We start from the raw sequence: 12,980 nt of genomic DNA, 5'->3' as shown, positions 1-12,980 counted from the left end.
CATATTATATATATATATAAAACAATCTGTAAAGTAGGTTTGGCTGAGAGTACTGATTGGCCCATGGACACCAAACAATTCAATGGTACAAATCTACTTACAACTTAATATTGGATTTCAGCCAGTGATTGCTATATAAATTAGGCCAAGGCTGATGGAAAAAACAATGTAACAAGTAACATGTATATAAGGCTGTGTAATTTGCATAAAATGCAAACTAGGTTGTCCATATTTAGGGAACCAGATTATGGCCACCATACTGTTTACAAGGGTGTAAGACCTAAAAGGCTGGAGGGTGGTAGAAGCCAAACAGCAGAACTGAGGCATAGCAATTTTGAGGTGACAAGCAAAATGAAGAAGGAAGCCACTAACAAAATAGAAGTAATCATCTATTTTGCTTTAATCATGCTGCTTTTGCCATTAAGAGAGGCCCAAATGAGGAAACAAGGTTAATCTGCCACAGAAACATATGCCACTGTTGAAATATCCTGTTTATTGTTTATTTTCAAGATATTTCTTTTTCCTTTACATGGGAGGGAAAAGCTCAGATTTCTCCCATCCTGACAGAAATTGTTCTTAGTTAAACTAAGGCTAAAGACAAAAGCCACTGCCCAAATGCAATTTATTCTGCCTCTCTTCTCCCTGCAACTGTTTGTTTTAAAAAGGAAAGAAATAAAGAGTATTTCCCCCCTCTGTTGATAGGCTTATAAAAGTACGTAGTCAATGTAGGAGAACATTTGAGCTATGAAACCAGATCTACTCCTAACTTTGTAGTGTTTGTTCTCCTCATCTCTATTCCTGTGTATTTTTAATTTCAAATATAGAAAGATGTATGTTGAATCTCCTTTAACAAATCCCTTCTCGGACATTTCAATGAATCAGTACAAAAATGAACACACCTAAAATGCAGACAGTCCTATTTATATACCACAGGGAAAGAAACAGGGTTCAACATCAGAGAAGTCATAAGCCCTATTCAGTCAATTTACAAAAGGATTAAAGTAAACAAGTGAGGAGAGTGCTACTGCCCTGCAGGCCATTAACTGGTGATTTACCGAGGAAGTTTTTCCTTTAAGTATGTCTTAGAGAAGCCAGGTTTGCAGTGACCACATTGTACTGATGGTCTGATTATGATGATTTTTAAAAATAGGTGTTATTGATGGAGAAGAATCTATTAGTATCTAGTAAAAGACTTTATATTAGAAATTGTATTCATATTTCTATATGAATATCCCCTCACAGGTGGAAATAATGAGGGTTTGGCCCCTTGGGGCCAGACTGTCCACTCAAATTTCGCTGCTGATGCAAACTCGTCAGACCTTCCTATCGCACCGTTGTGTGCTATCGATTACGCAGTCCTGGCAAGAGCCGGGATGACAAGCCTCTCTGCTAGGTCGGAGAGTGGCTAATCCCTTGCGGAGAACAGTGCAATAGGAAGCTTTTGCAGAGCGGCGGCAGCGGTGAAATCATGAGTGGATAATCTGGCCCCATGGGGCCGGACCCTCGTTATTTCCACCTGTGAAGGGATATTCGTATTCATATATGAATTCCCCCATTTCTACTGTATATGTCTGCTAATTACAACTATATGACGCTGTGTTAGATGATAAACAAATTCAGTGTTGTTAAAATTAACTTTGATTATGAACTTTGTTGGAACATTTTACAATGCTTATTTCTTTTTTAATTTCCTTTGGAAAAATATGTTTTCCCATCTTCTTTTCTAATATGGACCATGAATTTGACAACAACCTCATTCAGATTCAGTAATAAATTATGGTTTCATTTTACAATAATATACCTTGAGATTCTTCTTTTCTCCCCTCTCCTATTCTTCTAAGTGGTAGCTTCTGATTTTAACTAACTACAATCTAATGTTATGTCCAGTCCATGGCTTAGTGAAACTATCTCTTGGTTTATAAACTGGTTTGTTTCAATTAAATATGGTTAAACTTAGCTACAGTTTAGAAATTGTACGTTATATGCTACACTATAATCATTTGAAGAGACCCTTGCCCAGCAGGCCGAGGCAAAGAGGAAGTCACAAAAGCAGCAAAACCAGGGAGCCGGACAGGGGACAGACTGGATTTGTCTTCAGTGTGGAAGGGACTGTCACTCTCGAATTGGCCTTCTCAGCCACACTAGGCGCTGTTCCAAGCCCTCCATACAGAGCACGCCACCATAGTCTTTCGAGACTGAAGGATGCCTAACTATAATCATTTGAAAGTAGAAATGGATGGTTTTCATTTCCTCTTGAAGGATGGGGGCATGCACGAAGCTTTTTGACATTATGCTAAACCATAGTTTAATGTTACTTCCAAATGCGGCCAGTGTTCAGAATTAGAATATTAATAGGGACATGGAGTTAACATATTGATAATATATGATCAATAGCAATAATAATGTGTAATTGCTTCCATTTCAGGAAGGTTTTATAGCAAATTTTATTGAAAATAAAATCACTGGTAAACCAATGAAAGGTTGTTAATTAACAACATCCTTTCTAAATGGTTCTTTTCCAGTGTTTATCGCATATTGAAAATTTTTGTTACAGGTTGACACACTGGAGCCCACAAGGTGTTCCTGGTATTTTTGTGGAAGCCATATCTTCTATGCTAGAATGACTTAAAAACAATGCTTTTGAAACTAATTTGGGTTCAAGAGTGAGATGCATGAATTACAGTGGCATTTATGGAGTAAGAAGGTAATAGTTTAAACTTGAACAAAGTATTATCCAAGGCAAATCTGAGTTGTCAAATTTTTCCTATGAACATCTTTAATCTGATCTCTTCCTATTTTCAGGCTCCTAGTTAATGGGTGCTTCCCTGCTCCCTCTGTTGTCTCCCACCTCCAGCCACTTCCCTTGCTTCCTTCTTACTGTGTATTCTCTTTTCTTTGTTTCCATTTTGTCTTGCCTCACGATTCCTTGCTGCTGCTATAGAACCTCTGTCTAACGGTGTGCAGCGGCTAGCCCACCTGCGCTCTAGCAGTCCCATCTCCTCTCACAATGATACCCGCCCTTATTCCCCTTTCCGACACCACTTCATCCCTCATGCCAAAGGTAAGGAGACAGGCCATTCAAGCTAGCATCTAGCAGACTGGAGATTTATTAGCATTCAGAGAAAGCTAATAAAGCACATCTCCATCAGGTGGCTATCAGCTATGTGGCTCCCAGCATGCCTCAGACGTGTCTTAATAACTAGACCTGACATATCTTCTTCTCTTTGAGGAAGTATGTTCTTTCTAAGGGTCCTCTCTAGGTGAAGTGTTTCAAAGGAAGCTTCTTTATGTTTTAGTAAAAAGTGTTTCTCCAGAAACTAGGATGACAGATTTTTGTCATCTTGGGAAATTTAACATAGGGCTTATCATGAAATTGTTCCACTTCTTCAGACACATTTGACATGGCCCACATTTCCTGCAAGATCTTAAAAAACACCTCCCCCTTCATATTTCAAACCCACATACTAATGCATCACTTTTGCCGCAGAGTCATCTCTTGAGTTATAAAGGCATCTTATGTTGCTTTTTCCCTTGAAACTTAACATCAGATTCACACGGTAATGAGACAATTTTACAAAGTCAGATTTATGGGACAGATATAGTGAATACATGTCACTTTCTGCTGTGTGAGCTGATATTCACCATTTGAAAGCAGACCCAAACACTGAGCAATCGAGTACTGTTCCTGTAGAGTCAATACTGACTCCAGGATACTGCCTCTTAATTTGCCTTCAGTGGCTCTTAAGAGTTCTTAAAAGCAAAGGTTTTACATGCTAAGTGTGTGTGCTACTACAGACACTGTGGTCCTTTGTATCATCATAAACAGATGCATTCATGTCATATTCTCATTATCTGAGACTGACGTGGTAAAACACCTTGTCAAAACTAGAGTTGCCAGGGCTCAGGGTGCTAGCTGGAATTCCAAAGAATTGCTGTGCTTCCCTGCAAATCTAAAAGTAGACCCATATTTCTGGGCTAAGCACTGCTGGAAGAGGAGAAAACCTAGTCTTCTTGCCGGATATCCAACACTCCTCAGGAGACTTTTAAAGCTCCTTTTCTTTCTAAGACCTAGTGTTCCATCTTATAATATATCCTGTACATATATCTTCCAGTCTTACAATCAGCATTGTATTAGCACTGCAATCATCTATTGCAGTTAATATTTTATTATATTACTGATCCTTTTGTTGTTATGTTATGGTTTATATAATTGGGTTAACTTAAACTACCAGGCGGCAATCATCAGTCACTTTCATTGGTTTTGCTGGTTTGTTTGTTTGTAGTACTACTTATGCACTCTTATTATTTTAGTTTGTATGTTTTGCTTAATTATGTAAACTGCCCCAAGTAGTATTTTACTAAGTCAGCCTGTCTAGAAGCTCAGTAAACAAATAATAAATAAATTAGCATCACTTAACTCAGGAGATGAAGTACAATAGCTTAACTTAGTTTGAAAAGGTCAGTAAGAGCTACATGTTTGCAATTCTACTTGTACTTCATTATGGTGGGCTAAAGCAAATAATTATGGGTGTTAAATAAATAACAATGCACAGTTGTCACAAACCTTGTAGCAATATATTCGCGAAGGCTTTCACAGCCGAGATCTAATAGTTGTTGTGGGTTTTTCGGGCTTCATACCTTACTCATGGGGTCCCTTAAAAACAAAGACACAGTTCATGTTTGCATGTACTTGATCCATAAACTCTAGTTATCATTCCATGACCTTTCCATGCTTTCAAAGACATTCTGATCATATTTCATTACATTCAAGAGCTGCTGGCTCTTTAGGTTTGACACATCAGAATGTCATTAAGAATCAGCTCATAGTTATCACTTTCTGAAATATAAGTCTGTTCAGAAAATTCAGAGAATCCTTGCGTGAGTCCTAGGGATTATGTGTAACGAATGTATGAAGGAGAATCGAACTTGTGACTCTTCACTAATGGGAGGTTTCTGTAAGCAGAGAGAGTTTTCTTCCCTGCTACCCCTGTGCCCTCCAAATCTGATTCAGAAAGCTGGGGAACACTCTCACTCAGATTTCAGGAGGCACCAAGGTTTCCTTTGCTTTGTCAAACCTTCCATCGTTGGAGGAACAGTAGTCCTCAAATGCTTCAAAACACTGTGAGCATGAATATGTATGCATGTGTCCATACATTCTTTTGATGTCTGCAATCCATACTCCTAGAGTTCATGAGCATTATTTTAGCAATCCTAAAGACAGCCAAGGAAGATTTATCAGTAATGGAATTGCCAGTGGAATTTCACAACTGGGTAGGAGTGTTTGAAGAGGCAGAGTCCCTTATTTATTTTCCTTACTTTATTCCCATTTCTCAATTCTCTGTCTCTCTGTCTCTAATACAGAGAATATCCCCATTTATCTCTCTATAGGCATTTCCCTTTCCAGTCCCCTTGTCCCCAGACAATTAATTTACAATTTCTCTACCTGCCTCCTTCTCACCAACTTTGCCTCTGCCCCATTGGCAACTGCAATTTTATCTAAGAAGCACAGACATTGACTCAATACTTTTTTTAATCCACAGTATCAGATGGTATTGCTGATATCTTACCTCCTTTCACATATGCCTGCAACCTAAATTTAGCTCCCATTTGTTATGGTACCAACAGCAGTGCATTTGTTTTTACCTTCTTTCCCTCTCAAAGCTAGATTTTAGTATGGTCATGGAAAGGAAAGATATTTTGATGCTCTGGTTCCCTTACAAATATCTGTTTTGCTAACATTCTGTCCCATGATTTAAAAAAAGTAAGAAGGCTGGAAACTGACATTTGTGTGTGTGTGTGTGTGTGTGTGTGTGTGTGTGTGTGTGTGTGTGTGTGTGTGTGTGTGTGTGTGTGTGTGTGTGTGTGTGTATTGCTCATCGAATGGCTGTAGCTATGAAGAAAACTTGCTCATCTAGTACCACCTAGTGAGTTCATGACTGATTTGTGTTGAAAACATCTCACTGTGTTATATGAGTTTTTGTTCTTCAGCCATATCAAAAACCCAGAAGTCTGGGTTTACTTCCATAACTCTAGGGAGAGTGACACTAATCCATGGCATCTGCCTTGCCTCTGTTCCCCAAGGATGAAACTAATATTACCACAACCCTAGAAATAATTTGTTGACTATTCTAAAGTTAAACTTACAGTGCCACCGCAATCTGTACATGTATGCTCTGGTATAAGTCTTACTAGGTTCATTGGCACTCACTCCCACATAAGTAAGTATAAGACTGCAGCTTCAAGTTCAACAATTGGTAAAGTGTGTAAAAGGGACAATACTGCAATGTGCCATCATTTGTTTCTGTGGGGAAATTCCACAGACCTGAAGGGAAAAGCACTGAGAACCATGTATAACCCACAGTTTATGAGCTTCTGAATAGCATGAGCTTAATCAGTATGTTAATCACAGCTAGACACAACTAATAAGTAGAACTTTTAAAGTCAAGTTCTATTGATTTAATGGCTCTGCTGTAGGCAGAACCAATAATTGGATTTTATTAATTGGATTTAGGTCATTTTCTAATATTTTCATCTTTCAGAATTTATTTTCAACCTCCATTGCTATATACCAAAATATATTATGTGTCACTTTCTTGTACTCTGCAAGATCCTATTGAGGCATTATAGAATCTGGTTTCCATCATTAAAAGAAATATTAAAGCCTGCCCCCCTCTGTCAACACTTTCTTCATGCTGCCCATATCGACTTTGAAGAAGAAAGGTTCTGGCTTGACTGTACACATGAGCAAGGCATGTAAAGCCTATGTGTGAATAGGAGCCTCTCCTCTCCTCCTTGTTGATCACATGGAAAAAAATGATGATTATGGTTAGCTCCCCCTAGGTAATGGAACTGGGAAAAGTAAACATGGATGTATGTTTAAGGTTTTTTCCCCCGTTATATTTTTAAGAGTTCATCTTGCTAAAACCTGATCCTTATAAAACTGTAGGATTTTACCAAGGGTGTAAGAGAAAGCCAAAGTGTTTGTGTAAGTTTACAGGTAATTTTTTTAATGGGGCTGCTCTTGTATTTTTATTATTATTATTTTACATTTAAGGGTGTGATACAGGACTACTGACCAACAGTCAATGTTTAGTGTAATAGTGAATGAAGGCCAGTAATCCTGCAGTGTTCATTCTTTGGTTTACCTCTGTCATGTACGCCTTGTGAATTAGTTTCCATTTTATTCTGTTGGACTGATAACCAAAATGTTGCACCCATTATTATTACCTTGTTTTATTCTCCTTTTCATCTATATATTCTTCTATATGATTTTTCTATTGTTTTTTATCTCAAGCTGTAAAGTATCACCATTGAGCCTGTAACTGCAATGAGCTCTGTTTCCCCATTTGTTTACAATATTTTTCTTCACATGATTTTTCTCCATATGATTTTCCCCATTTCTTTTTTTTAGATGCAGCTTCATTCTTCATAGGTATGCTATTTCCCAGCTCTTTCACAAACCCCAAATATTGTCCATCTTTGTGGTGTGCTTTTAAACTAGTTTTCACTCTCTTTCTCAGTTTGTTATTTGTTTCTTTTCAAATGTGACACTAACATTTAATTACCATTTTCTTGTCCAGCAGCATATGATACACAGTTGAACCAGAAAAAAAATTAATGAAAAGATGGTGTGATGCTCAGGATTACACAAACACAAAATTAGGGAATACCTTTATTAGATGACTAAAAAACCGAGCAAACAGCAAGCTTTCATGGATTAATTGCACTACTTCAGACCTGTGCACCAATATTTATGGATAGCGCAGAGAAATTGTAAATAAAAGTCTCTAAAATTCATTGCAGATGTGTGTGCCAGGTGAGGTGAGTTCAAACCAAGACTGCAAACTGCCTCTGGATACATGGTGTGAAGCCCCACTTCTGGCAGCATGGTTGGAATTTTCCATCCAATTCTTTAGACAGGAGTTCACCAATTACTCTGTAATTTCCCTACAAACACATATCCTCATACAGTGCCTGTTTTTGAAATGTAAGGTTCCTTTTGGTTGTGTGGTTTAGGGAAAGAGAAACACAGCAACTTCCATCAGAAGGTTGGGGTTAGAATTTGGTGTGCTTACCCTGTACAAGCCAATTAAAACCCAGTTAAAGCCAAATTAATAGTTTTACCTGGTGAGCAGATGTTTTCTTCTGTTTGCAGTCCCATTCAATTGATGCAGAGAATCCACTTTGTCCTACAGGTGGTGCTGTGGGTAGCCATTGATAGTATCTTACATAGTCCAGGCCACCATTTTGCCATTTAACTTAATGCTTGGATTCCCAAAGGATGCCAACATTTTTGGTACAAACATTGTTAGCAACTCTCCACTTTCAATAGAGAACATTTAACTATCTGCTGAAGATTCATCAGACAGAAATATTAAACACTTAATTTAAATTTACAACAACCATACTCAACACCAGTTTCATGATGTAGGATCAATAGCTGATCACTCATTACTTGTTGGTGTTTGTTTGGTTTGGTTTTTTTCTTTTTTGCTAATAATGAAGGTCCCAGTCATCCTCAGTTGACATACTCATTAACAGTGACATTTTTTCCACTTACATGAGGAAGCATTCATTTCTTCCTTGGACAAATGGAAGAATGCTTATTCAGCACTGCTTGTGAAGCTACAAGAAAGGAGATCCCTGTTACAGTGCTGATGGAACAGTATCCCAGCAGATCTGTAGCACTTTGAAAAAAGCAAGATAGTTCCACCCTATTTTGTATCTTAAATATTTCTCCGTGTGACATACCAGAGGTATTTCCCAAGACCACAGCTCACATTATTTCTGTTAACAACTAGTCATTTTGTAGCCTTTGTATGCATGCTTTAATATTAATAATCCTGCTCCCTCAAGTCAATTCTGACTTATGGTGATCCTTTTCAGAGTTTTACAGATAGAGAATACTCAGAAATGGCTTACCAATCCCTTTTTCTGGGGTCTCCCAGGGACTGTGTAGCTTGCCAAAGGCCACACAAACTGGCTCTACTTGAAGGAGGCACAATGGGGAATTAAACTCCCAACTTCTGGCTCCACAGCCAGATACCTAAACCACTGAGCTATCCAGCCACTTATGCATGCCTTAAGACTATACAATACAGGGAGAACAATTTCCTTTCACATAGCAATTGCTCCATGAAGATTGGCTTTCACTATGTTTTCATATCAAGCCAAATATGATCTTACTTCATGGGAGAGCTGTAATGTGAAGACAGACTCAGTCTGTTAATGCTCATTTAACACATTTTTCTACTAAATGTATGTTTAATTTTCCTCTAGATCCTGACAGCAAAAGCAGAGGCTGCTATAACAAACTGTAAATGGAATATGTATGATAATACATATTCTACAGAAAAGATTTACCTCCCAAATATCATTCATATAATCATACATATCTTTTTGCTGACAGTTCTAGTCTACGTCCAACAAAGTCAGTGGCATGATAGAAAGAACATGTTACTATGTAGAATGTTTTCAGATGACACTTTTATGTACACCTCCCCTGCTTTGTTCATAGAAATTTATAAGGGGTCCCAATTATATCTCCCAATTGTAAACCTCCTGTGTTTTCCCACTTCCTTTGCCTACTTTCCTACCAGAAGAAGAATGCTAAGAAGAAGCATCAAGGACAGAGCCTTTTGATTGGTAGCACCAGGAGTCCTTTAGCAGGAAGGACCCTGACTCCTAATATTTGGAATAAGAGAGCTTCAAACATAATGAATGAACAGGACTTTTCAACATCCATTTTTAGCCCCCATTTCTAGGTGTACAAAAGGATAATACTGGATTGATTCCCCAAAGAAGCTCAACCAGAAATGAGTAGAGTTATCTTCTTGAACTACAACTCCCAGAATGTCCCAGCTAGCATGCTCACTAGGATATCCAGGAAGTTGTCGTAAAACAGAGTAATGTTTCCTATTTCTGGGCTCACCTAGTATTGTTGCTGTTACATTCTGGAGTCAAGTGAAAAACTTTCTTTTGTCCGAGCATTCTAAGATATTGTTTTAATAGCAGGGATAATCTGGCTAAGCTCCAGTTTGTATCTAGTTCTAGTTGTTACTTTTAAAAGAATTATTTATTACATTTGTTGTTTTGGCTAGCTGTTTTAAATCCCCTTATTTTATTGGCAGCTTGGGAAACTCATTTGGTTGAAGAGCAGATTACCTACATATGAAATTTAGCATTTAGTATTGGAGTGTTTCAAAATGTCACTGGCATTGTTGCTTGTGTTTGGAAAAACTTTGACAGACGATGCACATCACTTATAGGCACAAATAAAAGATAATCCTTATTTTGGCTTCACAAGGAGTTTATGGTTCATAGTGAGCTCCTCAGAGTCTGAAATTGTTAGTAGTACTGATGGTGCTTGCACATTAATGTTAAAAAGTTAAACAGATCTAATTCATTGCTTTTTAAATGGGTAGAAGTTTAATTTATTAATTCACAAAATTCACCAAAATATTACACTTCAAAATATAATTTAGAATTACTGAAATGATGGCTATAGGATTTACAGTGAGAAACCTTACGATAATGTTTTTGCTGTTTTGATTGTTAAAATAATGAGATCTATACTCGGTGCTCTAACATTAACCAAATTAACTAATAATGTCTACTTAATGTATTATTGCAAAGCTCTGGATATCCCTAGTGATTAGAAAGAATCTTGGAGCCTTCTTGCATGACAGTTTTGAATTGTTCTGCACCCCAGATCTGTTTATGACCATATCTGCACCATGGGTCCACGCTCTACATGTTGATTATTGTAGGCATAGCACTGGCTGTGCAGGTGTCTTAACCGGAAAGTACCCTTGCTTTTGTGAGTACTTACTTCCTCAGTGAATGGCTGGCATGAGGTATTACCATAAAACATTTCCTCAGTGCCTCTTTTCCCATGCTTTCCCATAAGGCTAGTTTTACCACTAAGCAGAATGAGATGGCAGTTCTGGGAACAGATTTGATGAGTCTTTTATAAAAAGAAGGCAAATGCTTAGTTCTTCAAATTATTGCTACTGTGTCTTTACTTCCAAGACTGGAGGTCATGGGATTTTCCGATTTCTGTGCCTGAAATAATTTGGACAGCCTTCAGTGCTATGTGCCTAGATAGGGAAAAGGAGACCATTTGCTGTTCCACTTAAGGTAGCACAGTATCTTGTGCCAGCCCTGCTTTCCTCTAAGGTTTTTTTGAGGAGGGGGAGTAATGCTGGTCTATACAAATAAAAACAACAACAACAGAAGGAGTACCAGACATTAATAGGAATAACTCATGGATTCTTTGTCTTCCCTTCGGTTACGTGCATGTTCATTTGAATTATGGGAGTCTTTTCTGAATAGGCAATTAACTCGTGAACAGGTTTGATTGGGAGTTTACCTATTAATGACTTTGCCAAATGCCACGACTCTTATAATGAAAGTTTTAACCCCAGCTGATATTGACTCATTGCCATGTAACTTCCCATACCTCTTTGCGGCTTGTCCATTTAATTCAAATGTGCCTTGTTCCTTCATGCATGCTGTTGGAATGAACGAATGAGAGAATGCAGGCTGCCTGATTCAAGCTGAAGGTGAATGTCTCTCTTAATAAAAAATTTGCAGTGCTTCCAGTGCTAGCTACATCTCTTGACTATCAACTATATATTTTTGTTTCCTCCCCAGTTTTCCTTTCCTACCGTCTTCTCCTTGGGTTTTGAATTATGCCTGCTTCTTTACTGCTCTTTTTTTGTTGTTGTTTTGTTTTTTCATTCTCCTCATTGGAGGCAATGAGCCGTCCAGCGGTCGGAACTCCCCTTACCGACCAGACAGCCGCCCTCTAACACCAACTTACGCTCAGGCCCCTAAACATTTCCATGTTCCAGGTAGGAGCTGGCACTGTATGTCTTGGTGTCCTGTCATAGTGTAGACTGTAGCTTTGTCACCTTTGTCTTGTCTTCATTGCTTCACGCTATTCAGTTCGTTTTTCAGTTTAAAGTTTGAAGCACACCTTTGACTGCTTTGCAATGCAGCACTTGTTGGCTTTGTTTTCAGAAAAATTAGAAAGTCTTGAGTGTTGAGATGGTCTTTAATATAATTAAATTAAATCTATTAGTTAGATAATGGGGAAGACAAGGGTGCACTGCGATGAGATCATAATATACTGTACATGACCCACAACTGTTTTGGCTTACATAAAAGTAACATCATATGGCATTATATAGCATCTTTCATAGCTTTAAGAAACAGACAGGATTTAGGTCACAGTCCTAAACATAGTTAATGCAGGAGTAAGTCCAAGTTGAATTCCTTTAACTGCCAAGTAATGCAGTTTTACAATTCCCTTCTTGTGCAGACAGTGAATGTAGCTGTTAGAGAAATGTTCACTGGCAAGCCACACTGGGGTAGAGGGGGTCATAGTCTGTAGACCCTCATATGGAGATGTTCAAAATGCTACCACATTTTCTTAAATACGTTTTGACTCCTTTATTTCTGTATACCAGGTATGGGGTCCTTTTTTCATGTTGAGATTTACATTACTTCTACCTTACATGGCAGGCCCCTTATTCCAACAGTGTGTTGGACAGAATCTAGTGTAGTCCAGGCATATTCACGCACAAATCCATTCACACTTACACATCTACCCACACGCACGCACAAACATGCATGTGTGTCCCCACTCACAAGGTTCCTTTTGCTCTATCTGTCTCTTGTTGTTCTCTGCCAAAGCGAGACAGATGAGAGAGGAACAACCAGAGGCAGGTTGGCAAGCCAGCATGTTTCCACTACAGAGACAGGGGGAACTCAGAGAATTTCCCTGATGGAGATGCAGGTGAGCAGGCAAACACTGCATTGAAGCAGAAGGTTTAGGAAGCCTTTAACTGCCTAATCAGCTTTCCCCCATTTGCTTTCCTGCTTGTCTCCTTTTGAGAAGTGCTTGCAGAAGCTGCGTGTGCTTTGTGTGCCATCACCTGTCAATACCACTTACTTAGCAATCCCATCACTCTCCA

General features: G+C 38.5%; 1 protein-coding gene across 40 annotated transcripts in view; it reads left to right on the top strand.

Annotated features, from left to right (window-relative positions):
* Positions 1 to 12,980, top strand: part of ABLIM1 (actin binding LIM protein 1) — a 274,524-nt gene that overhangs the window by 219,439 nt on the left and 42,105 nt on the right. For 9 of the 40 annotated variants that reach the window (XM_072995518.2, XM_072995517.2, XM_078389588.1 and 6 more), the window contains one exon: positions 11,757 to 11,855. The exons of 9 other annotated variants lie outside the window; for them this stretch is intronic. In XM_072995518.2, the coding sequence (XP_072851619.2) occupies positions 11,757 to 11,855 (99 nt within the window). Of the gene's footprint in view, positions 1 to 2,941; positions 3,062 to 7,411; positions 7,433 to 11,756; positions 11,856 to 12,980 lie in introns of all 40 variants that reach the window. 22 more of the 40 variants (XM_078389594.1, XM_078389578.1, XM_020779941.3 and 19 more) reach the window with 3 other exon arrangements.

Source organism: Pogona vitticeps, chromosome 3 (assembly GCF_051106095.1).
Source record: "Pogona vitticeps strain Pit_001003342236 chromosome 3, PviZW2.1, whole genome shotgun sequence".
Lineage (NCBI taxonomy): Eukaryota > Metazoa > Chordata > Lepidosauria > Squamata > Agamidae > Pogona > Pogona vitticeps.
This window is presented reverse-complemented; position numbering and strand designations above follow the sequence as displayed.